This window comes from Lutra lutra, chromosome 4, assembly GCF_902655055.1.
Source record: "Lutra lutra chromosome 4, mLutLut1.2, whole genome shotgun sequence".
In the NCBI taxonomy this organism is placed as follows: domain Eukaryota; kingdom Metazoa; phylum Chordata; class Mammalia; order Carnivora; family Mustelidae; genus Lutra; species Lutra lutra.
Window position 1 is genome coordinate 175,941,643 of NC_062281.1, and position 23,299 is coordinate 175,964,941.

General features: G+C 50.0%; 2 protein-coding genes across 5 annotated transcripts in view; both read left to right on the forward strand.

Annotated features, from left to right (window-relative positions):
* MECR (mitochondrial trans-2-enoyl-CoA reductase) overlaps positions 1–15,548 on the forward strand; it is a 30,424-nt gene extending 14,876 nt beyond the window's left edge. For 3 of the 4 annotated variants that reach the window (XM_047728765.1, XM_047728768.1, XM_047728766.1), the window contains 7 exons: positions 6,228–6,371; positions 8,973–9,075; positions 10,271–10,373; positions 11,282–11,355; positions 13,500–13,560; positions 13,715–13,787; positions 15,179–15,548. In XM_047728765.1, coding sequence (XP_047584721.1) covers positions 6,228–6,371; positions 8,973–9,075; positions 10,271–10,373; positions 11,282–11,355; positions 13,500–13,560; positions 13,715–13,787; positions 15,179–15,339 — 719 coding nt within the window. In that variant the 3' untranslated portion in view covers positions 15,340–15,548. The remainder of the gene's footprint in view (positions 1–6,227; positions 6,372–8,972; positions 9,076–10,270; positions 10,374–11,281; positions 11,356–13,499; positions 13,561–13,714; positions 13,788–15,178) is intronic. The other variant, XM_047728767.1, reaches the window with a different exon arrangement.
* A 6,802-nt stretch (positions 15,549–22,350) lies between these two features.
* The window catches only part of SRSF4 (serine and arginine rich splicing factor 4), a 28,069-nt gene continuing 27,120 nt past the window's right edge, over positions 22,351–23,299 (forward strand). The window contains exon 1 of the mRNA XM_047728764.1: positions 22,351–22,656. Within this exon, the coding sequence (XP_047584720.1) occupies positions 22,550–22,656 (107 nt within the window). The 5' untranslated portion in view covers positions 22,351–22,549. The remainder of the gene's footprint in view (positions 22,657–23,299) is intronic.

Consider the following 23,299-nt stretch of genomic DNA (forward strand, 5'->3'; position numbering starts at 1 on the left):
TATTTGGTCCCTGGAACTGGGAAGAACAAGAGATGGAAGGCTTCAGGGACTGCTGGATCCAGGAACCCCAGTGATACAGAGCTCATTCTCTGTTCTCACTAGTTTTCAGATGGAATCTCCCCCACACAGTGATGTAATAACATCAATGAATAGTTATTGTCCACTCTCTTTGCACCAGGCACTGTTCTAAACACTTTGTATGTATCACTCAACTATTCCCACAACAGAAGGTAGATATGAGACAAATGTAAGATATTAAGCAACTTGCCCAAGGTCACTCAGCCATTAAGTGATGGAGCTGAGATTCAGACTGACCTTTCCTAGGTGGCCACCAGCATCCAAGGTTTGCTTCATCCTAAGAACAAACAAATGAACACAGTCTGTCCAGCATGGCCATATCCATCTGCTAGCAGGACTCTGACCGGCCCTGCCTGGTCCTTGCTCATTCCTGAGCCCCGTCATTTCTACCACTGTCATGGCAAGCATCTTTACTGCCAGCATTTTCATGGCATAATGAATTGTCCATCAGGCAACTTTGCTATAAAAGATAAAATCATGAAAAATAAAAGTGGAACGTTCAATTAAAAAGGACATCATGAAACATGAAAAATGAGGAACAAAATTAAAAAGACTTTATTGCAAAGTATAAAATATTAGAATACATTCAAAATGTTTAGTGTAGTTGCATAGCAATACTACACAAATACTGATTTTATTTCGTGATCTACAGAATGTTCCTAAGCGCTTGTCTTCAAAGCCTTTTATTCCTAGTATACAATTTTTTGTGCTTGTTGATTCATCTCCTGAATTGGTATCCTGCTTTTTTAAATTTTTATTTATTAATTATTTTTTTGGCTAAAATGTTTTCCTTGATTAAGAGAACTATCAGTTTCCAAAATACTAGGATGCACATTTGTAGCTGCCTTTGTATTGTGTTGTGAAAGCCTTTTTCACTGTTGTCTGCTTTTGGCATATTGTCACATTTCTATTGATAGACGTTCCAAAGCTCTCTGGGAAATGTGGGCTCCAAACTCTGTGCTACTGTATAGACCATTATGAGGGCTAAGGTTTAAACAGTACAAAACAGAAGGACTGTGTCAATGGAGAGATGAAACCAGACCGTCAACTAGTAGATAAAACCAACAAACTGTCAAACCAAACAGCCAGCCAGTTATTTTGTTTAACTTTTTATGAGAAAAATTGCCTTATGGCTAATGAATAATATGGCAAAAATGCTTGTGGTAAAGATGCTTTGGCCTAAAACCACCAGGGGTGTGGGGTTGGACCACTCCCAATTGCCTTAGTTGGGTCACTCCCCACCCCTGTGGTTCAGAGGATGGAGCCTCAGAGGTTAAGAAGGAACAGTTCTAGAAAGAAAAAGGCACCAGGCAGGGAAAAAAAAAAAAAAAAAAAAAAAAAAAAAAAAAAACAACAGTAAAAGCAGTCTACCAGAAGCTCTTTTCTTCTCTGAGATCAGAAAAGCTGCCAAGAAGGGCACCTGGGTGGCTCAGTCACTTAAGCATCCAACTCTTGATTTCAGCTCAGGTCATGATCTCAGGGTGGTGAGGTGGGGCCCTGTGTTGGGCTTCGTGCTGGGCATGGAGCCTGCTTGGGATTCTCTCTCTCCCTTTCCCCCTCCCCCGCAGAAGAAAAGAAGAACTGCCGAGAATGGCTCCACGCTCTCCTGCAGCCCCACCTGGCAGTAAAAGAACCTGGCCTTCTGAGCAGAGAGCTGCAGGATTCTCTGTATCGAGAGGAAGTGGTGCTTTGTGCCAGCCCCTGTCAGACACAGTCTCTGCCCTCCAAGTGTTCTGGGCTGGCGCTGGGGAACCCAGGAACAGAGAAAAACAACCCTTAACACAGTACAATGTAGTAAGCACTGTAAAGAGAGGGTGGGCACAAAGGCAAGAGTCCCCCCATCTCGGGAAGCTTGAGGAGAAGCTGTGCAAAGAAGTGCTGTTGAACTCAGTCTGGGAAGACTGAGTAGAAGCACAGCCCGTGGGCTAGGTGAGGAAGGGCTTCCAGGCAGGGAGGGCAGCATGTGCAAAGGTGCAGCGGTTGGTGGGAGAAGGCATGGCACTGTCAGAACTGCAGGGGTGTGGCTTGGTCCCTGCCCGCCTGAGGGAGACAACAGATGAGGCCGTAGAGTTAGGCTGGGCCCCAGTCATGGAGGCTCACGAGACCCAGAGGAAGAGTTCAGAAGCGTGAGTGACCAGACGTGGGCAGTGCAGAGAATGCTCTGGAAAGGCAGAGGGTGGAAGCAGGAAGCCAGGAAGGAGGTGGCTGCGTGGTTCAGGCTTCACCTGAGAAGGGTCTGAACAAAACAGTGCCATAGGGCCTGAGGAGATAGGTCACTAGATTTGGAGAGAAGAATGAGGGGCGTCTGCCAGGGGTGCGGGTCATCGCACAAGTGGCAGAGGCAGGTATCAGCCAGAACAGGGAGTTCTTCCTGGACAAAAGGTCAGTCTTTCCCCCCAGGTGCGGGTCAAAGAGCATGAGGATTTTATAATGGTCGGGACTATAATCAACTCCATTTAGTCGGCAAGCATTTCGTGAGCCTCTACTGCATGCGGGGCTCTGGCAGATGGCAGTGAACAGATGTGGTCTTCCTTCTGGTGAAGGCTGCAGTTTAGTAAGAGTGACAGTCATTGAACAGCGCAGTCCTCAACTGGCCAAACCTTGGCCATCCTTCCTGTAGGTACTGAGCTGTGCCCATAGCCAGTGTTTCCCCACACGCAGGCAGTCCCCAGGGAGACCAGGCCAGAGAACACTCGGACTGACGTCCTCACTGGAAACGCTCAAAGCCCTCCCGGGGCAGCATGGGGCAGGAGCAGGAGCAGCGGCCCAGGAATCTTGTTCTACCCCATGGGTGACCTTGTTGAAGCCACAGCTACTTTGAGCCTCAAGTGTCCTTATCTCTACAATGCAGCTAATAGTCGTTGCCCGGCATCTCCCAACTCATTTGTGTAGCTCAACTGGGGGAAGACACACAATAATTTTGACAAATTTCTGTACGCATTAGATCAGGGTCAGCAAACTTTTTTTAAAGGGCCAGTTGTACATATTATAGGGTTTGCAGGCCACACCGCCTCTACTCAGCTTTACCTTCATAAACAGCCACGGACAGTACCTAAGAAGTGAGCATGACTGTGTTCCGATAAAACTTGGTTTACAAAAAATCGGTGGTGAACCAGTTTTGGCCCATGGTGGTGGTTTGCCAACCCCTGCATTAGGTGGTAGAGATGGTTAAGGGCCAGTTGCACAGGAGTGAGGAACGGGAGTCCTGAGAACTAGGATATGGGACTTAGGATCAGAAGGAAACCAAGGGATATTCCACATCTATGTACTAGGCACAGCAGTCATCTGTACAAATGTCATTGCATTTAATCTTCACACTATGACATGAGTGTCAAAAAAAGTGCAGTGATAATTCTAAGTCACACAAATCATGAATGGCAGAGCTAGAATTTTAAAACAGGTCCCCCACTCCAGGGTCTAAGGGTTTCATGGCTCCATCAGTGAAGTGTCTGCCTTCGCTCAGGTCATGATCCCACTGGGATCAGGCCCCGCGTCAGGCTCCTTGCTGTGGGGAGCCTGCTTCTCCCTTGGCCCCTTCCCACCATCCGTGTGCTCTATCAAATGAATAAAATCTTTTAAAGAATAAATAAAACCCTAAAAGCCTGTGGGGCTGACCGTGAGTGCTGCCCCCATCCCACCCAGGTTCTCTTGAGAAGAGGATTAAGGATGGCCAAGCCCCAGAAATTCGTGTCAAAGGGTGGATTTCCATTGAGGAGCCATCAAGAGGGATTGGAAAACATCCCTGATTTCATGCACAGGAGCCCCTACAGTAAGCATCTGGCGCAGAGTAGATACAGTACATGTTGGCTAAGATGAATGGGGACCATGGTTATGAAGCTGGCAATGAAGATTTGAAAACCAGGCTGGGTAGAGCCCAGAGAATGCCCAGGTACCTCCTAGATTCCAAAGGAACCCTTCACTTTTCCAGTGTCTTGTCCCCTTAGCCACAGATGTACTCTGACATAGCCCTTAACAAAGTGTGTTCCTGCCTCCTGTCTCCATACCTGGTCCCTGAAGCCCACATTGTTTCCCTCCTCCTACAGCACAATTACTAGTCACCTCAGCTGTTCCCCCTCTCCATACCTGACCATGTGGTGCCAGGGTACTATTCAAATCCCAGCAACTGGGTGGGTTCACACCCTCCAGAGTTTGAAGGCATAGGCCAAGGACCCCTGAGACCCACAGAGCCAGATACTGAGCCAAGAAGGCTCCAAGGAGTTTCTCTTAGATGATTTAGTGAGTGTGTGGTGGAGCCAAGGCTTGAATCTGTGTCTGTCTGACTATAAGTCTGTCCTCCTCACCTCTGCTTTATACAGGATCCCACCTGCGTGGGTGAGCATCTGTCAGACAGTAGGTTGTAACCCATTAGCAAAATCGATGTAGACGGTTGCCAACAGCACTTTTTTTTTTTCTAAAATTGGTCAGAATAGTATCATATATCAAACATAGTAGGATAAATACCATTCCATGAAACTTCGGTTTCTGTTATATGTATGTGTACCTGTTTATATATGCGAATGTACTGAGTGACACTGTAACTCATGGTTACTCCAAGTCAGGATCGTGAAAGTCTGGGTGACCGTTCCTCTAGCCCAAGCCACTTCAGCCAAGGCCCAAGCCTGTTTTCCCATCACCCTCTGCCCTGCAGAGTATATCCTCCCAGGTCCATCTTCTGTCTGTCCTGCCCCAGAGCCTCTGCATATGCTTTTTCCTTTCCCTAGAGTGTTCTGGATGTACTCTTTGAGTGGCTGGTATCGGTATCCTTTAACTGTTAGCCTGCACCTCCTCAGAAAAGCTGTCCCTGATCCCCATCTCAAATAATTCTCCCCAGTGTTACCTCTGCCTCTATAATTTGAAGTTACTGTATCTGCTTGTCTGGTTTTGTATGGTCTCCGCTGTACTAAAACTCTGTGAAAGGCCGGAATGTGTCTGTGCTGTTCAAGCACCTGGCTCACAGTAGGTCCACACCAAGTATCCGCAGGTGGAAGGGGCAGCCCAGATTGGCCAGGCGACTTTGGGCAAGTCACTTTCTCAGTTTCTCGTCCTATTGAATGAGGAGGTTAAACGTGATGCTCTCCGGGCCTCCTCAACACTGATGTTTTATGATTCTTTTGTCTGCAGCTGGAATGTGGGCTGGAGGCTAAAGATCATTTCTCTCGAGTTTATATTTGTCATTTTCTTTCAGTCTTTTGATTTGTGCAGCAGCTCCTGGGGGAGAGGCCAGTCAGGCTCTTCTTGCCAGTGGCATTTACATATTAGGGTAAACAAAACTCGGGGACCTAGGGGCGCCTGGGTGGCTCAGTGGGTTAAAGCCTCTGCCTTCAGCTCAGGTCATGATCCCAGGGTTCTGGGATCGAGCCCCATATGGGGCTCTCTGCTCTGCAGGGAGCCTGCTTCCTCCTCTCTCTCTGCCTGCCTCTCTGCCTACTTGTGATTTCTATCTGTCAAATAAATAAATAAAATCTTAATAAAAAAAAAAAAAAAAACCAAAACTCAGGGACCTAGGAATTTGCTCAGCTAGCAGACCAGCAAAACCAGGTCCCAAACCCAGGCCTTTGACTTCTACTTTCATGCTTTTTTCCATAATACCACCCAAGTCAGCCTGCCCTCAATGAGGAAAAGGAGGACTGAGTAGGAAAATGGGGGCTTCACAGCTTCCCTTGCCCATGTCATGCTGTTTCTCAGGGTCCAGGAGTTTCAGATCCTTAGCCACCTGCTGGGTGACATGAGCTACGTCGAGGTAATTAATGTGAGAATAACAGAATCTACCTTATATAACTATCCTGAGGACTCACAGAGATTCAAAGGACTTCAAGATCTTTTTTTTTTTTTTTTTTTTTTTTTTTTTTTTGACACAGAGAGAGATCACAAGTAGGCAGAGAGGCAGGCAGAGAGAGAGGGGGAAGCAGGCTCCCCGCCCAGCAGAGAGCCGAATGTGGGGCTCGATCCCAGGACGCTGGGATCATGACCTGAGCTGAAGGCAGAGGCTTTAACCCACTGAGCCACCCAGGTGCCCCAAGATCTTCTTTTTTCTCTAAGTGGTGCTTGAAGTCTGATGTCTTAGGTGCCCATTTACTGAGGAGGGTGACTTGGGGCCCGGTGTGGAGAGGGGTCCTGTCTCACTAGCCCGGACTCATCCCCTGACTCAGGAACCTGGCGGACGGAGGCTGTGTTCAGTGAGGAAGCAGTGATCAGCATTCCAAGTGACCTCCCTCTTCAGAGTGCCGCCACCCTGAGTGTCAATCCCTGCACGGCCTACAGGATGTTGATGGACTTTGAGCAGCTGCAGCCAGGTAGGAACCCATAGGAGCTGGGAGCAGGCCAGGATCCCAGCCTGGGATGGGACCCAAATCCTGTCCCCGAAACCATGGGAACTTACCAGTAAGGGTCTGAGAGGAAGATGGGCTCCTACCCTGGGTGAGTGCGTGATCGTTGCTTTTGCTTTGTTAGCTTGGATCCTAGAAAACATGCTGAAACCTCATGAGGAGAACACTCCAGATAACCGCTGAAGGACCACATTCCCTAGCGCTTGGGATGGAATTCTGTCATTCAGCAAAAACGTGGAGCTGTGCTAAGCTCTGGGATACAAAGCCAGACAAGATAGACACAGTGCCTGTGTTTTCAGTAAAATGCTGAACCCAGTAATTCACTCAGCATTCATAGGACACTTTCCAGTTCACATAAGAGACCTTTACGTGCATTAAACCTTCAAAGCAGTGCGGTGAGGCTGGTGTCGGTGGTGGAAAGCCCAGGCCCCGGGCAGAAAACCTGGGTCTGAACCCAAGCTTCCCCTCTCACTGTGAACTGACCTCTCAGGTCATCAGATGTGTCACCCGTAACACGGAGAGGAAGGGTTTGTGAGGGTTAACGGAGACAATGCACACAGCACAGTAACTCCTCTACTTGATTATTCTTCCTGTTCAGAAGTGAGGAAACTGAGGTCCAGAGAAGGAAACTGCTATGTGAGTTCACTCGGCAAGGAGGTGACAAAGCGAGGTGTTCTGTTCGGGGTTCCCTAAAAGCAGAGCCTGAGACAAGGATGGAGGGTGGACAGTTGGCAGGGAAGGTGATCCCAGGAAGCAGGAGTGAGGAGATGGGGCAAGCCAGATGGAAGGAGGAAAAGCCAGGGAAGGCCGCTTACTGCTGTGGACAAGCAGAGCTCAGTCTTGCTGAGAGGGGACCTCCCAAGACCCTCATGGAACCCACCTCACAGTTAACCTCCCATTGACAGGAGGCTGGGCTCACCTCCATTGTTGGAGGGTCACCCTGCACACTCTGCATGTCCAGGGGCTAGAGAAATGGCCTAGTCTAGCTCTGCCATGCGCATGTCGAACCTGAAGCAGAGATGCTGGTGCATGATAGGCTTAGGTAGCCTCCGCTGCTTGAGGCTAAAAACCAGTCCCGGCTTCCCGCCAAGAGAAATGCAGGTCCTCACAGTTGTGCCAGAGCGGTCCTGGGAGCCTTTGGTGGAAAAAGCCAGCAGGTGACTAGGGACCTTTGCCCAAGTCCTGGTGCAAGAGACGTTTTGATCGCCTGCATCTCCTCCCCTCAGGCCACCTCTTATTTGGGCTGCAGCTGGGCATCAGGGCCATCTGACCCCACCTCAGGGGCCCATGGTGCATCCCTCCACTTGCCTGCCTCTGGACAGGTGTGGCCTGGTCTAGATCAGTGTTAGTCTAAGTTGTCCTGCTGAGCCGTCGTGAGAATTACAGCTTACCTTGTAATCCAGTACAAGGATACAGGTGAGTATGTACTTTGGTTCCCACGGTTTCATGAAGCAGTATTTACCCTTCTGTGTGGTGCGCTCTACTCTCTTAATTCTGTAATCTGGAATTTTAACCAAAAAAAAAAAAAAAATGCTACTGGCAACCCACTACGTTGATTTTATAACCCACTAATGGGTGACAATGCATATGCTGACTCCAGGCTACAGAGAATGGGCATTCTTCTTCCAGGAACTCCCCTGTCTGTAGCCCCAGATCCCTGCATTTCAGATAACATTTCCAGGATAACAGAGCACCTTCCTGGACACATTGGCATCTGACTAATAAAGAGCATCCCGATTGGTGTTCCCAGGACTCCTGTCTTATGGGGAGTAAACTGAGGTCATGACCTGTCCCATGTTTCAGTCAGTTATAGTCAGTGAGGGAGCTGGGAGTCACACCAGGTCCATGTCATGTCAGAACCCACGTTTTCATTGCCTCCTCCATTGGCAAATTCCAAAGCCAGGCCTGGCCTTTGACCACAGACGACCTGTAGGACCGCGTTTCCGGGGCTGCAGGTTTTTCCAGCACAGCTCTAAACCCATTTCAAGGTGGTGTGCCTGTACTTAGCAGCACAAAGGGGAAATAAAGTGTGGCCGTGCTCTCAGGAAGCTGCAGGCCGCAGGCTCTTGCCAGAAACGGACCCATCCACAACCAAGTATGAGATAGGGCACACCACCTGCGGAGCACTGGGGAGACACACAGGGAAGATGGGAAGGAAGCCACGCCTGAGCTGCGCTTCAAAGGGTACGTGGGATTTCAAAATGAAGGAAGAGAAAGAAGGAAGCATTGCAAACCATAGAAATAACCTAAGCAGAGATTTGAGGATATAAAAACCAGAAGGCTGATGAACGACATGAAGTCATTTACACAGTGGGGTCTAAATTATGTACAGCGTGGGCTCCGAGTTGCCAAGTCCTGGGAGGCACCATGGGTGTTGTGGAATTTTGGGGGGCATTGGGAGAAGAGTAAGCAACACTCCAAGGTCTGAGGAGGCTCAGCAGCCAGGTCCTGGGTCATTTCGAGCCTGAAGACTCCCCTCTCTTGCCCTACAATAGGATCCCAGGCAGGAAACCCTTGACCAGTTACAGGTCTCTGGGGCTTGACTTGGGTCTCTTCCTGGCCCCACAGGAGACTGTGTCATCCAGAATGCATCCAACAGTGGAGTGGGGCAAGCAGTCATCCAGATCGCCGCAGCCCTGGGCCTGAGGACCATCAATGTGGTCCGAGACAGGTGTGTGGGGAGACCTGATCCCAGGGCAAGGGACTTGGCCCTTCCTCCCAAACTCCCACCCGGCCCCGAATTCCTGCGGGTGCCCCTGTCTCCACCAGAGGGCACCCGTGCATAAGCAGTCCTCCTCTGCAGCTGACACGGACTGCTGACAGGTCAGCCATGGGAAAGGAGGCCCAGGGGGCCTCTGGCTGTCGGATGAGCCACGCCCTAAATGTAAAGGGAGAGCAGGAAGGAGGTGGAGCCCACCCTTGCCAAAGACCTTTTGAAAGTTTTTGAGACTCTTGAGGTAACCCATGTGAAAGGAGGCCCAGGGGGCCTCTGGCTGTCGGATGAGCCACGTCCTAAATGTAAAGGGAGAGCAGGAAGGAGGTGGAGCCCACCCTTGCCAAAGACTTTTTGAAAGTTTTTGAGACTCTTGAGGTAACCCATGGTCTCAAACCCACAGTTCATATTTGGGAATCCCTGAAACTGTTCTTGCTACTGTGAACTAACCCAGGGCCCTTTCTCCCCTTGCATCTGTGTGGCACTTTGAACTGCTCTAACCAGGGATGTGAAGGAGATGGAACAGGATTGTCATCTCTGTTTTATGGTGAGGAACAAGTTTCAGAGAAAGGAAGACCTAGCAAGTCGGTAACAGACTGTTAGCTCCCTGGCTCGAGCTCTTTCCACCATAGCATCCAGTTGTCTTAAGCCTCGCTGTCTCCTGGAAGTCCAGTCTTAGGAGGAGAACTGATACTCACTTCCCCTCCCTGTCCCCTCACTTGTGTTAACAAAAACCACTGTTTGCCTTGGCCAAAGAGGTCCAGAGCCACTCCTGGGCTGGAGTGTGTTTGCACAACACACTGAAGAGCCCCCTTGAAAAGCGTGGGGGAAGGGAAATGAAGTTTGTTGTTTCGGTAGACAAAGTCAGGACGTGAAATGACTTCTCCCTGGGCCAGCTGGTTTCTCACACCTTTGAGCTGGCAAGGGCTGTAGGAATCACCCTGAAATACCAGTGAGGGAACCGAGGCATGGAGGTGTTGGGGTGTGATGAAATCAGGTAGCCAGTCCCTACAGAAGGCCTGGCTTACACTCATCCCCAGCTTCCCACAAAGAAACTCGAGTTCTTACAGCCGTGGCAGAGGGGTCCTACAAGCCTAGGGTAAAGAAAGCCAGCAGGTGTAACCAAGGGCCATGGATTGTGTTTGGTTTCCAGACCTGACTTCCAAAAGCTGACTGACAGACTGAAGAGTCTGGGGGCCGAGCATGTTCTCACAGAAGAGGAGCTAAGGAAGCCTGAGATGAAAAACTTCTTTAAGGTACCTAGGATGAGGGGCATTGTGCCTTCATTCCATGCTCATCTCCCTGGGGAAAACAGACCTGCTAGAAAGGCTGGGACTGGCCCCGTTGCTCCTCTCCAAATTCTCCCTTTGTCTCTTTGTGGAAGGGGAAAGCCCATTCCCTCAGCCAGGGGACAGCACTCATTAAGGGCTCCTGGTGCTGTGAGGGAGGCAGGAGAGACAAAGTTCAAGAAACCCTGGATGGTGTGTAGGTTTGAATATTTGTAGCGCATCCCCTCAGCCCTCACAACCAGCATGAATCTCCAAGCTGGGGGAGGACATGGGGAACCTGAGGCACAGGGCAGGAAGAGAAAGGAAAGCATTTCTAGGTGAGAAAACCAAGACTCAAAAGAGATCAATGGGCACCAAGGGCAGACAGTTACAGGTGGTGAGGTCAGGGCTCTCCAAACTCACAGCTTCTTAACCTTCCAGAACCTCCATCCCCCGGCACACCCAATAAGTGATGGGACTGTATCTCAGCCTTCTCCCTCTGAGCCCTGGAGTGACCAAACACACTCTCTCAAGAACACATGCCTCTTAAGGTTTCTAAAGCCCGAGATCAACACTTCCAACATGAACTGAGTTGTAAGTGCACACTCGGAGAAGAGGCACACTCAGGGGACCTGAAGTCCTTCAAAAAGGAATTTAGACACCCTCCATCTGTTCTTTCCCAGAGATGAGTTTTGGACGAAATTCCAAAACAGATAACAGGATTAAGTTGATAAAGCAAAGGTCCTCCTTGGGCCCACTTTGAAGGTACAGACATCCCATTTTCCTCGCTCCCTCCCTCTGACACGTGGCCCCGGGGGGGGGGGTGCTGTTGGTGGCCAGCTTCCAACCCCACATGTACAGAACTGCTCCCTCACTGCAGGTTCCTTATTTTCCAGGACATGCCCCCGCCGCGGCTTGCTCTCAACTGTGTTGGCGGGAAAAGCTCCACAGAACTGCTGCGACACTTAGCGTAAGTCTCTCACCCCTACAGGTCTGGTTGGCCGGCGCTCTCCATGCCTTTAGCTGGGAGGACAGTCAAGTGACCAAGTCCCAGTAGCCAATGCCAGCCAAGGCCAAGTCAGCATAACCCTGAGCAGGAAACTGGGACCACAGGCCTGTCCTAGTCACCCAGGCACTTCCTTTCTCAGCCTCCAACGTTAGAGATCACCGAAAGACCCGCCCACTTTGTTTCTCCAAAGGATCCAGAAGATGGCTAAGCTTTCTGTGAGAGGGGAATGGTTACTGATTCATAACCTAGGGGCCTCTTAAAAAGTCACTTAGTCCTAGCTTGTTAACTTTTTTAAGTTTTTTAAGATTTAAGACTTTAAGATTTAAGATTCTCATTTTAGAAGTAAAAGTATGCTCTTACAAAGCATTTTGAAAGCATGTAAAGGTACAAAGGATGGGGCACCTGGCTGGTTGAGCATCCACCTCTTGATCTCAGGGTTGTAAGTTCAAGCCCCATGTGGAGATTACTTAAAAAATAAAATCTTAAAAAAAAAATTACAAAGGAAAAATTAAGCACGAAAGTTACCTGTCATCCCACAACCAAGAAGGAATAAGCCTTGTTGACAATATTAACAGTGCACGTCCTTCCCTTGTTTTTTCTGTTAACATGAACTTCTTGAGCTGAGGAGTGCCTGAAAGGATACATTCCAACTAAAACAGGAATCCCCTCAACAACATTAGTGGACACCTACTTGCTAGCAGTCACTAGCGAGGGGGTACAGAGATGGCTAAGACACTGAGGGAACTCTCTAGAATTCATAGGCTAGATGGGAAGATGCGTCATCTGGCCAGAGAGCTGTGAGAGCCATCACTGAGCATTTGTCTATGCACCAGACTGCGCAGAGGGCTTGATTTGCCCCAAACGACCACTCAAGTGAGGGATACTATTCCCATCCCATTTACACAAGGACCCAAAAGGTTAATTACCTCCCCCCAAGGGCTGGGAAGTGGGAGGGCCAGGCTTAACCCCAAGCTACTGTGACTCCTGGACACACCCCTTCCTCTCGAGTCCTGGGTTGGGGGGGGGGTGAATATAAACCCTTTCTGCCTCAGAAGGTTAGTCCAAGGACACCAGGAAGAGGCACAAATCGCTCCACAGGTGGTGGGGGTGGGGGGGAGCTTCAGTTTTCTCACTGTAAAGCCAGAGTGATAACAGTGCTCCCCTGGGGCTATGGGGGTCTTCACAGAGCCAGTGCACATGGAAATACTCATACCTGTGCCCCGCACCCAGAAAACGCTCAGTGAACATTGCATGGGTGGGTGGGGGGCGTGTTTCACGTGATCCCCACCCAGGAGCTACCTTCTGGAACAGGTGTCAGCTGAAGGGAACTTAAGACCAAACTACCCACCAGCCTCCCGGACAAAGAATCACCTGCCTCACACAGCAGCTTCTTCCATTCTGTAGTTTGCAAAGTGCCCCCCTCACCTTCCATTGTCCTCGGTCAACAAACTCCTAAAAGAACCAGGGAGTGGGGAGGGAACACAGGTTAAGATGAGCACAGGAAGTCCTAGCTTACTTGTTTTTGAAAAACTATTTGAGCCTCTCCCATTTGACTGCTGGGGTGCGTGTGGGTGTCAGCAGGTCCTGACCAGGGCCCTCCTGCAGCGAGAGGCCAGTCGCCCACTGTCCTCTGCCCCACTGACACCATTCCTTACATGTACGGCGACCTCATCTCGCTGCTCCTTCGAGTCAGTGTGGACAGGTGACGAGCAGAGGTCTGTGCCGATGTCTGTGCATGGCCCAAGGCTGCACATGGAGGAGTGGAAGGGAGCCAGGACTAAACTTGGGCTTTTCTCAGCAGAGCACACTTCTCTGCAACAATTCATCCAAGTGCGACTGGGTGGTTAGATCAGTGGGTTCCCAGCTCTGGCTCAACATCCATGTCGCCTGGTGGGGTTGTTTGTCGCCTGGTTTGAACAGGGATCCTTGCTTCCTGATTCCTTAGGTCTGGGTGGGAACTCAAGTCTACAGTTTTTGAAACCTTCCCAAGGGTTCTGGGACCTTCCCAAGGTTCAAGGACCAGGGTTGGAATAGAAGTGTTCTAGCAGCTTTGAGAAGGGCCCTGTCTCTGCCTGTACCCACTCTGTTCTCTCTGGACTCTTCAGGCCTGGGGGAACCATGGTGACCTACGGGGGAATGGCCAAGCAGCCTGTCATAGCCTCTGTGGTAAGCTGGTGGGGGAGGCAGACGTGGACACAGGCCTGGACCCCACAGTTGTCCAGACCCACAGAAGCCCTTGTCCCTGGAGGGAGTTTATACCTCCAGCAGAGCCTGAAACGCTGGCCCTCAGAGCCCCAGCTTGTCCTTCTTGTGTCCACAGAGCCAGCTCATTTTTAAGGATCTCAAACTTCGAGGCTTTTGGTTGTCCCAGTGGAAGAAGGACCACAGTCCAGGTGAGTAGATGATGGCCCCATCACCAGGGGCCACACAAGAGGGCAGTGCTTGCTGTAGAAGTGACCCGCCATCCTCAGGCCTGGAGAGGTGATCTGCTCCCTTGCGCCCAGGCAGGCTGAAGGAAAATAGCCTCTAGCCATAGCTGCAGTCAGCCAATAGGTGGCAGCAGTGAGCAAGGCACACATTGTCCCCATCCTGAGCAGGTGCCCCTGGGGAAGACAGCCATGTACAGAGAACAAATTCTGGAGCCAGTCCGCCTGGGTTCAAATCCCGCTCCCACCATCACTGGGGATAGGTTTACCCAGGCTAGCAGTGGGACCTGGACAAGTTATTTGACTTCTGTCTCAGTTGAAATATCACAGTTGTCTAGATATTATTGGCCTTTGATTGAGGAGGAAACTGAGGTTCAGAGTGGTTAGATAGCTTGCTCAGTCTCCCCATGTAGGGAGTGGTACAGCCACAATGTAAACTCATCTCTTTGACTCCAGAACCTGAGCCAGTCCACCAGCCTTCCTCTCCTGGAGGACTGGTGGCCCAGAGTGTGACCTCACCCCCCCACCCCCCAAGGCTGAGACTGAAGAATCACATGGAGTCATCCAAGTGAAGGGGAGGAAAGTGGTGGCATCAGTGGCATGTTTCAGGCCGGAAAAGTAGCCTATGCAAAAGCCCATCATAGAGAGTGGGGGCCTAGACGGATAGGTTGTGACCTGATTATGAGAAGCTTTACAACCCTTCCTAAGGAGCTCAGACTCTATCTTAAAGGCAAGTGAAGAGCCACCAAAGTGGTCTCAACAGGGGACATGATTAGATTTGAATGTTGCATGGATTGATGTCTATGAAAAACCACTTCTCAGCTGAGGCCTTCACTTCTCATCTTCCTGGACCATAGAGGGGTGCAGGCCCTGGGAGGGGATACTGGGGACCTCAACTTGGGGGATTCTAAGGGAGTCCTGGGCTCTCAGAGAAAGCTGCTTTCCCTGAACAAAGCTCATCAGTTCCACATCAGCTGGCATGCCAGGCACACCCATGTCCCCGCCAGCCCTCAACCCTCCACCTCCCTTCCCTGTGCCTCTTCTAGCTGCCCTGCCTCAGTATTCCTGCCCCTCCCACTATTCAGGACTCTCGGTTACTCCCCAGTCAGGTTCTGTGGGTCAGAGCCCTCATCGCCACCGCTCTGCCTGCCCACCAGCTCCTGGGGCCATTCCCCATGCTCCTCTGTCCTACCCCACCAGGAACCAGGCTGCCTCCACAACCTCCCTACCCTTGGTCAAGCCTGGGCTCTTGAGGCTTTCCTGGAGTTTAGCACCAGCTCCTGCCACTGGGGGTGGCCCATGGTGTGTCTTGCTGTGCCTGCCACCACACCCCATCTGACTTCCTCAACTTCCCACAGCCCAGTTCAAGGAGCTGATTCTCACGCTGTGTGGTCTCATCAGCCGAGGCCAGCTCACAGCCCCCGCCTGCTCCGAGGTCCCACTGCAGGACTACCAGCGTGCCTTGGAAGCCTCAATGCAGCCCTTCGTGTCTTCAAAGCAGATTCTCACCATGTGCTAATCACAGAGGAGCCAGAGCGAGGTGGGAGGCGAGACGGATCAGCCGGACTGGTTTCTGGTGCCTCGGTCAGGGCCCCCTCAGCCTTCTGCAGGCTTTCCTCTCTTCCAACTGGGAAGGTTGTGCAGCCAGCCAAGGCTTGCCCCAGGGCCAGCCCCAGGGTGTCAAATAAAGTGAACTTCCGAAAAACAAACCCATACAAACCCATAGAAGTCATCCCTGTCAAGAAGGACCCTCATTGTGCACCTGCTAAGAAGCCCCCTTGCCCATCCTCCACTTGTCCCCCAGCGATGATTTCCTGACCACCTGGAAACAAAGCAAGGGTGGGCACTGGCAGGTACAAAAGCCAGTAGGACACAGTCTCAACCCTCAGGCTCTCTGCAGAGGAGCAAAAAGGAACATGTGACTCACTCTGGGTGGTGTTTGGCGTCAGTCTGGGGCAAGAGGAGGATCAGCTACATGGGAGAGAGAATGTCAGGCTGAGGAGCCAAGGAGGTGGGCACTCAGGTCGCCGGACCAAGCTACGGAATGCCTGTTCTAACTGGGGAGGTGGTTGTTACACCAGTGCTTCTCAGCCCCAAATCATTTTACCCCCAGGGGATGTTTGACAGTGTCTGGAGACATTTTTAGTCATCACTGAGAGGGTGTTATTGGCATCTAGAGGGTAGAGGTCAGTGATGCTGCTCAGACATTTTGTGGTGCACAAAACAGCCTTCCCCAACGGAGAATTACCCAGCCCAGAAGGTCCCTGATGCCGCGGCTGAGAAACCCAGCATTAAACTAAGATTCCTACAACAACTACTGTGGGGATTCGTATGCTAAGCATGTGCGTGAAACACTGAGACCATCACTGATCAGTGTCTTGTCCTAGGCCTGTGGTCAGGGGAGTCTTCCTGACATGAAGCTTGAAAGTTGGCTCTGAAAATGAAAAGCTTTATTCAAAAGAGAAGAGTTTGACATTATGTAACTTTCCATGTTTGCCTTAAGATCCACTCATTCAGAGCAAAAAACCAGAGACTTTGGAATGTATTTACTGGATACTTAGTATGTGCCTGAGGCTAGGGATGCTGGTGGTAGGGGAGAGGGGACTGGCCCTCTAGTTGCTTAGCCCAGAGCAGGGGACAGACCTTCCCAGTATATAATGAGGCCACTGACTCGGGTTTTCAGAGGGCAGTGGGGACACAGCAGCTCTGCCTGAGGGTTGAAGGAAGGCTTCATGGAGGAGGTGTCATCCACAGTAAATCTTAAAGGCCAAGCAGGAAAACATACCGAGCGAAACCAAGAGCACATATGAGATTTTGGAGGGCTGGGAGCCTGGCTCTGCCCCCTGAGACAGGAGAGTGTGAGGACTAAGGTGGGACCTGTGAGCAGAGGTCAGAGCAAGAATGTTCGAGAAGTCAGCACTTACCCTCCAGAGCAGGGGAGGCACAGAGGGATTTTCAGCAACAGAGTGTTGTGGGGAAACTGGCTCCGAAGGCCAGAGTGTGCTCAGGCTTAGTTGCACGCAAACACGTAGACAGGCCCCCAGCATAATGCTCTTGCCTTTGGGAGCACCTTCTGTGTCCTCTGGAGAAAAGGACTCCTCTTCAGCCCAGGGCTGGGGAAGGTCCGCAGGTGTCCTCTGGATAAGAGTTGCTACCTTGTGCACCTAGGCTCAGGATCAGCCCCAACCTGCCCAGGTCTCTCCTGTCCCCGTCCTCTATCCTTGAGTTTAGTGGGACAGCTGACTGTATAGATGGTCAAAATGGGCAAGTGCAAAAAGCCTGAGAGGGTGGGAGAGGCTGCCCAAAGTTTACAGGAGTGAACAGTTCAGATTCAGTTCTTCAAGGGGAGTCCACAATGTTGGGCTTAGGGGGACCGATGAGCTTGCAGCCATGGGAAGGGAGCAGCCCCTGGTACAGACTCAGAGGAGGTAGACAGGAAGCAGGAAGATTCCTAACATCGTGGTTAGAGACCCCATGGAGGGATGTGCAAAATGTCCTGAGAATGTAGCTCTAGGGGTCTGGAGATGACATTTGGGCTGTGCTTTAAAGGATGATTATAGTTTCCTTAGGCAGGGAAAAGAGACAAGCGTAAACCAAGGGACCAGATTAAGCTAAGTTATAGAAGCAAGATGTTTATGTTAGAATCTTCTCATTTCCCCCCAAGTATCCATTCTTTTCCTGAGAATGCTGACAACTTTTAGGTCGGCACATGGTGGCTGGAGTAAACAGGTTTCCTGCTTTCCTTGCAGCAGACAGGTCTGTCACTTGTCATGCAAACAGAAGTGGTAGGTGTCAATTTATTAAGAACCTCTAAAATATAGCTGGCATCCATCCTGTACCTTTTTCTTCCCTTTCTACCTTCCTCCCGGCTGGGACATAGGCCTGATTCCGGGACTTTGCGCAACCATCTTTGACCATGTTAAGAATGGGTCAGTGACAAGATCCAAGAAGCCTGGGTCCCCAGTACCCAGAAGTCCTAACTGGCCACCTCAGGATTTGTTTTACATAAGAAACAAGCTTCTGTGTTATTTAGGTCCCTAGTATTTGGGACCTATTTCTCTGAACTTGATTATAACTGATACATATTCTCTGGTTTAATTTATGTTGAAATCATTCATGCTGAAGCTGAAAGAGTGAATGGTGGCAGTTTATGATTCCCCACTAAGGAATTTGAACTTTATCCTATTGGTCGTAGGCAACAAAAGATTTCTGAGCCAGAAAATGAGAACTCTGCTTTGGGGGGAAAAAAAAAATTCCTCGGGCAGCAGGTTAGGGGACAGTTGGGAGAAGGGAGACACTAACAGAAGAGAACATCAGAAACTCCCAGGCTTCTGAATTTCAAATAAGGAAAATCCCCTGAAACTTCCAAGACCAGCATGGGGATTACCAACATTTCAGAGGCCAGCACAAGAGGAGACTGTGACAAGACCGTAGGAAGAATCAAACTTCAGATGGATCATCCCTTGCACACTTTCCACAAGTACAGAGGCTATTTTTCATTTTCAGGCCGAATAATTTCTCTATGGAGTGGGGACAGCTCTTCGGGCCCACTAAGTAAAATCCTTCTTAAATGGCTGGAAGAGGAACCCTGGGCTCCAGGGGACTGAAAGAAGATGAACAGGCATTACCTCCTAAACCAAAGCTGGGGCACACCTGATGCCCGGAGGCTTCGTGACTCTGGCGCTCCCTGCTTGGTGTCTTCTGGGAGCTTCCACCCTGCAACTACCTACAGCCACTGCCATAAAAATATTGATGACTGCTTTGTGTCTTGGGGAGATGAGATAAATAAGCCTGCTTTCCTCAGGGAAAGACTTGAGGCCCGGAAGAAGGTTCTTGAATTCACCTGTGTGGAGCAGGCAGGCCTATCCTTGCGCCTGGAAGCTCTTGGCTGCATCTACCAGCCTCATACTTGTTGGTAGGCACCTTGCCCTGGGGAAGACACTGGGCCCAGCCAGAGCAGCTGGGAATGGTAAAGAAGACAGACTCAGGCCTGGGATGGCATCTGCCTGCATTTGCAGGCAGGAAAATCCTGGGAAGACAGCAGAGCTGACCTAAAAGGTAAGGAGACATTCTCACTCCCTGAAAGAAAAACAAGCTTTCCCTATGCCCCTAACCCTTTGCAGTGTATAAGCCCTTTTACGTGTATCTCCATTTGATTTTTACAACTTCCTTGTACCATTGAGATTTTAATTAATATCATAACTTTACAGAAGAGGAAGACACCAAGAGAGGCGAAGTGAGTTGCTCAAGGTCACACAGCAGGCAGCAGATCTGGCGCCAGAAGCCAGCTCCCCTGACCCTGTCTGGTCACCATACCAGTCAATCCTGATTTTTTTTTTTTTTTTTTTTTGGCCCCACAATTGGCCCTGTGCTCCCTCTTTTCTCTGGACTCCTTGATTTTGTACAATGATAATTAGCATGTCAATCAGAAGATAGTTCAAATTTCCCTGAGTCTGTGTCTCATGGGGAGGCAGGAAAAAGGAGAATCAGGTGGCCACTGAAGTCATTCAGGTAAGAGATCATTTGTTTATTCACTTAATAAACATATTGAACACCCACTATGTGAAAAGCACTGTTAATAGATGTTAGGGATACAGTAGGAGACAAAAAACACAGCCCCTGATACCAGGGAGCTTATATTCTAGTAGAAGAGAAAGACCATGAACAAAAAGAAATAAGGCAATTGCAGAGTATGGTAGATGCTGTGAAGGAAAAAATACAGTGATATCATATTGACAGGATACTTGGATAAGGAGGGCAAGGAAGGTCTGAGGCCTGAGAAGGGGCCAATCATATTACAGACAGAGGGAAAAGCACAGCTAAAAGCCCTGATGTATGAGCAATATGACAAGACCTGCACTCGCTTAGGAAGTGGGAGTGAAGTGGATGGATTCGGCAACATTTAGAAGGAAGGACGGACTAGATGAGGCGGTTGAAGGTTGAACTTCAGCACTTTGCCGATGGAAGGTGCCACTCCCTAAATTAGGAAACTCTGGAGGAGGAGCAGGATTTAGAGACAGGCATTTTCCCTGTATGGGGCTTTCATTCCCATCTGTATAACAGATGTAGTCTGATCACAGACTACGTGACACAGACTACATGACATCCAAGGTTAGAACCCGTTCTTAAGAATATTATGATCCTCATACTACTAAATTCCAAATGGATCAAAGATTGCAATATTAAAAAGTAAGCCCTAAAAATAACAGAATAAGCCATGGGAGGTGTTTTTCTTTTTAAATCTCAAAGTGAGAAAAACTACAACACAAAATCCAGAATCAAAGAAAAATAAAGGGTGGATTAATTTGACCCCATAAATATCTTATGTTTTTGCATAGCAGAAAACATTCTGGGAAAAGTCAAAAGTCAACAAACTAGGAAAAAATACTACTCATCTAACAACTGATTTCGCTAATATATAGGGAGCTCCTATGAATCAGTAAAAAAATGGGCAAAGGGGGAGGCTGGGTGGCTCAGTCAGTTAAATATCTGACTCTTGGTTCCAGCTCAGGTCGTGATCTCAGGTAGCGAGATTGAGCTGAGCCCTACATTGAGCTGAGCCCTACATTGGGCTCCTAACTCCGAGGGAAGTCTGCTTGAGATTCTCTGCCTCTGCCCCCGCTGCCTCCACCCCCCCATCGATTTTGTATTCTCTATCTCAAATAAATCTATAAAAGGGGGAGGGTGGCTCCTGGGTCACTCAGTAAGTTGAGTGGCTGGCTCTGGATTTCGGCTCATGGTCCTGGGATCAATCCCAGGCTCAGCGGAGAGTCTGCTTGAGAATTCTCTCTCCCTCTCCATGCCTGCCTTATGCGTGCTCTCGATAAATCTTTTTAAAAATTAACAGCAACAACAACAAATAACAAGCAAAGGATATAAGCAGACACAGAAAGTATAAGCGTCTCTTAAACAAATGAATTGAGGCTCAGTCCACTCAAGATAAATAAAAACTAAACTACCCCAAGATAGCATTTTTCAGCGATTAGATTGACAAAGATCTTAAAATTTGATAACACAGTGTTGATGATGAGATAGAGAAACAGGTACTTATGGAGGAGAATTGAGCAATATCTATCCAAACTATACTTGCCCACACCCTTTACCCCAACTATCTTCTAGGAATAGATACTACATATATATATATATATATATATATATATGTATACACACACACACACACATACATACACAAAGTTACTCGTTGCAGCAGTTATAAATGGTTTGAACCTATCTCAATATCCTTCAATAGGGCACTGATTAAATAAATTACTGTGTATAATGCCATTTCATAAGCCATAAAAATAATCCTGAGGAAGCTCCTTTTGTACTGATGGAATGACTTTCAAAATAATAGTAAGCACAAAACTGTACATATAGCACACCCCTATTGCTTTATTTGTGTAAAATGCCTCCCAAAGGGCATTTAAGAAACTGATTACGTTGTTTGCCTCTGGGAAGGGAAACGAGATGGCCAGAGGACGGAGATGGGAAGACTTTCCACTGTATCATTTGAAACAGTTAATGAATTATCCTTTCAAAATGTAATTTTAAGGGGCACCTGAGTGGCTCAGTCCGTTAAGACTCTGCCTTCTGCTTAGGTCATGATCTCAGGGCCATGGACAGAGCCCTGCTTTGGGCTTCCTGCTCAGCGAGGAGACTGTTTCCTCCCTCTACTCCTTCCCCCGCCTGTGCTTCCTCTTTATCTCAAATAAATATTTTTTAAATAACTATATATATATATATATATATATATATATATATATATATGTATATATACCAATATTTGAGTTCCTATCTCGGTCCAGATACTGTTCCAGGCAGTATATTCTTCCATATATACTACCCCACTTAGTTATCCATTTAGTCCATTGAAATGGGATAAATCATTCTAATTTTACAATAGAAAATAAACTGGCCAAGTAATTTAGTCAGTGTCAAGCCTAATCTAGTTTCAAAACTCCAGCCTTCCCCACCTTCCACACTGCTTCTATTGAAACAAGCTGTCCTATTTTTAAAATAATATTGGTATTTATTGGACACTTGCAATGTGTTGGGAACAGTACTAGTGCTTGACGTATCTATTCTCATATATAATTCTCCAGTCGGCTCTGGAAGGTTGGAATTTCTATCCCCCTTATACAGAGAAGACAAATGGGGCTTAGAGAGGTGGCGCGTAAGAGGTCCAAGGTCACGGATACAAAGACGGTTAGAAGCCAGACTTAACTCCAAAGCTGCTCAGAAGTCGAAACCACTCCCGGTTCAAAGGACAAAAGCAGAAATGCTCGCTGGGCCAGGACAGTTGCAGGCACTTCCGGGGGGAGGAGCGAAGCCTCCCGCCTGCAAATGCGGCGCAGGCCCAGACACAGCGAACTCGCGAGAGGACGTGCGGAGAGGGGGAGGGGGGAAAAGACTGCCCCGCGCCGCAAGCACCGCCTGTCGGCCACCTGGCCCCGCCCCACGCCGGCGCGCCCCTGGGCAAACCCCGCCCCCACTCCTGGCCGGGCGGGAAGCGAACGCGCGCTCCCTCCCGTTACCCTCCGCCTGCGGGGAGGGCGGGGAAGGCGGGAGGCGCGCGCTCGCGTGCTGCGTGCTCGCGTACGTCGCTGGGGTTCGGCTGCGTCCGTCCCGCCGCTCGCCCGTTGCCGCCGCCGCCGTCGCCGCGCTCTCGCTTCGCCGGCAGCCGCCTAAGCGGGCTGGGGCCGAGCCAAGCCGTCGCCGCTGTTGCCGGGATGCCGCGGGTGTACATCGGCCGCCTGAGTTACCAGGCCCGAGAGCGCGATGTGGAGCGCTTCTTTAAGGGCTACGGGAAGATCCTGGAGGTGGATCTGAAGAACGGGTGAGGAGGGCAGAAGAGGGGTCGGCCGGGTGGGGACAGGGCCCCAGCGGTGGTGGGGAGGCCGCGGGGACAGGAGAGGGACGCCTGCCCGGCGCGGAGCTGCTACTGGCCTGCTCCGGCTCCGCCATAGTCGCGGCGCCTCGGGGGCGCGGGTAGGCCCTGGTTCCCACTGCGCCTGCGCGGGTGGGGGTGGTGGAGGGATAATGGGAGCGATGGTGAGGATCTGAGTGGGACGGGGAGAAGGAAAACCCGAGTGGGATTGGGGTTCCGGGCGGGAGGGTACGGCTCCAGGGCGCCGGGGAGGCCTGGGTTTTTCCTTCCCGGGCCCCGGCAATGGGGTCTGGTTCGTCTCCGGATAGAAACCGACCTTTCCCGCTCTCAGGGCTGCTGGAAATAAACAGGATTTCCTGCTCGCTTTTCACCTCTTGGCCAGTCTAATGGATCAGACAGTCACCACGCATCTTTCGCGAGGCCAGGAGCTCCGGAGGGAGGCCCTTTTTTGACGTGCATGTGTCACACTTTTTTTGGGCGGGAGACTCGGGTTTGAGTGAGTAGTCTAGTGACAGTTTCGAAAGTATCGTCTTGACGCGCTGAAAGCCTTGACCATTCCCCCCTACAAGGGTAATTTAAAGTCTTGATTCGT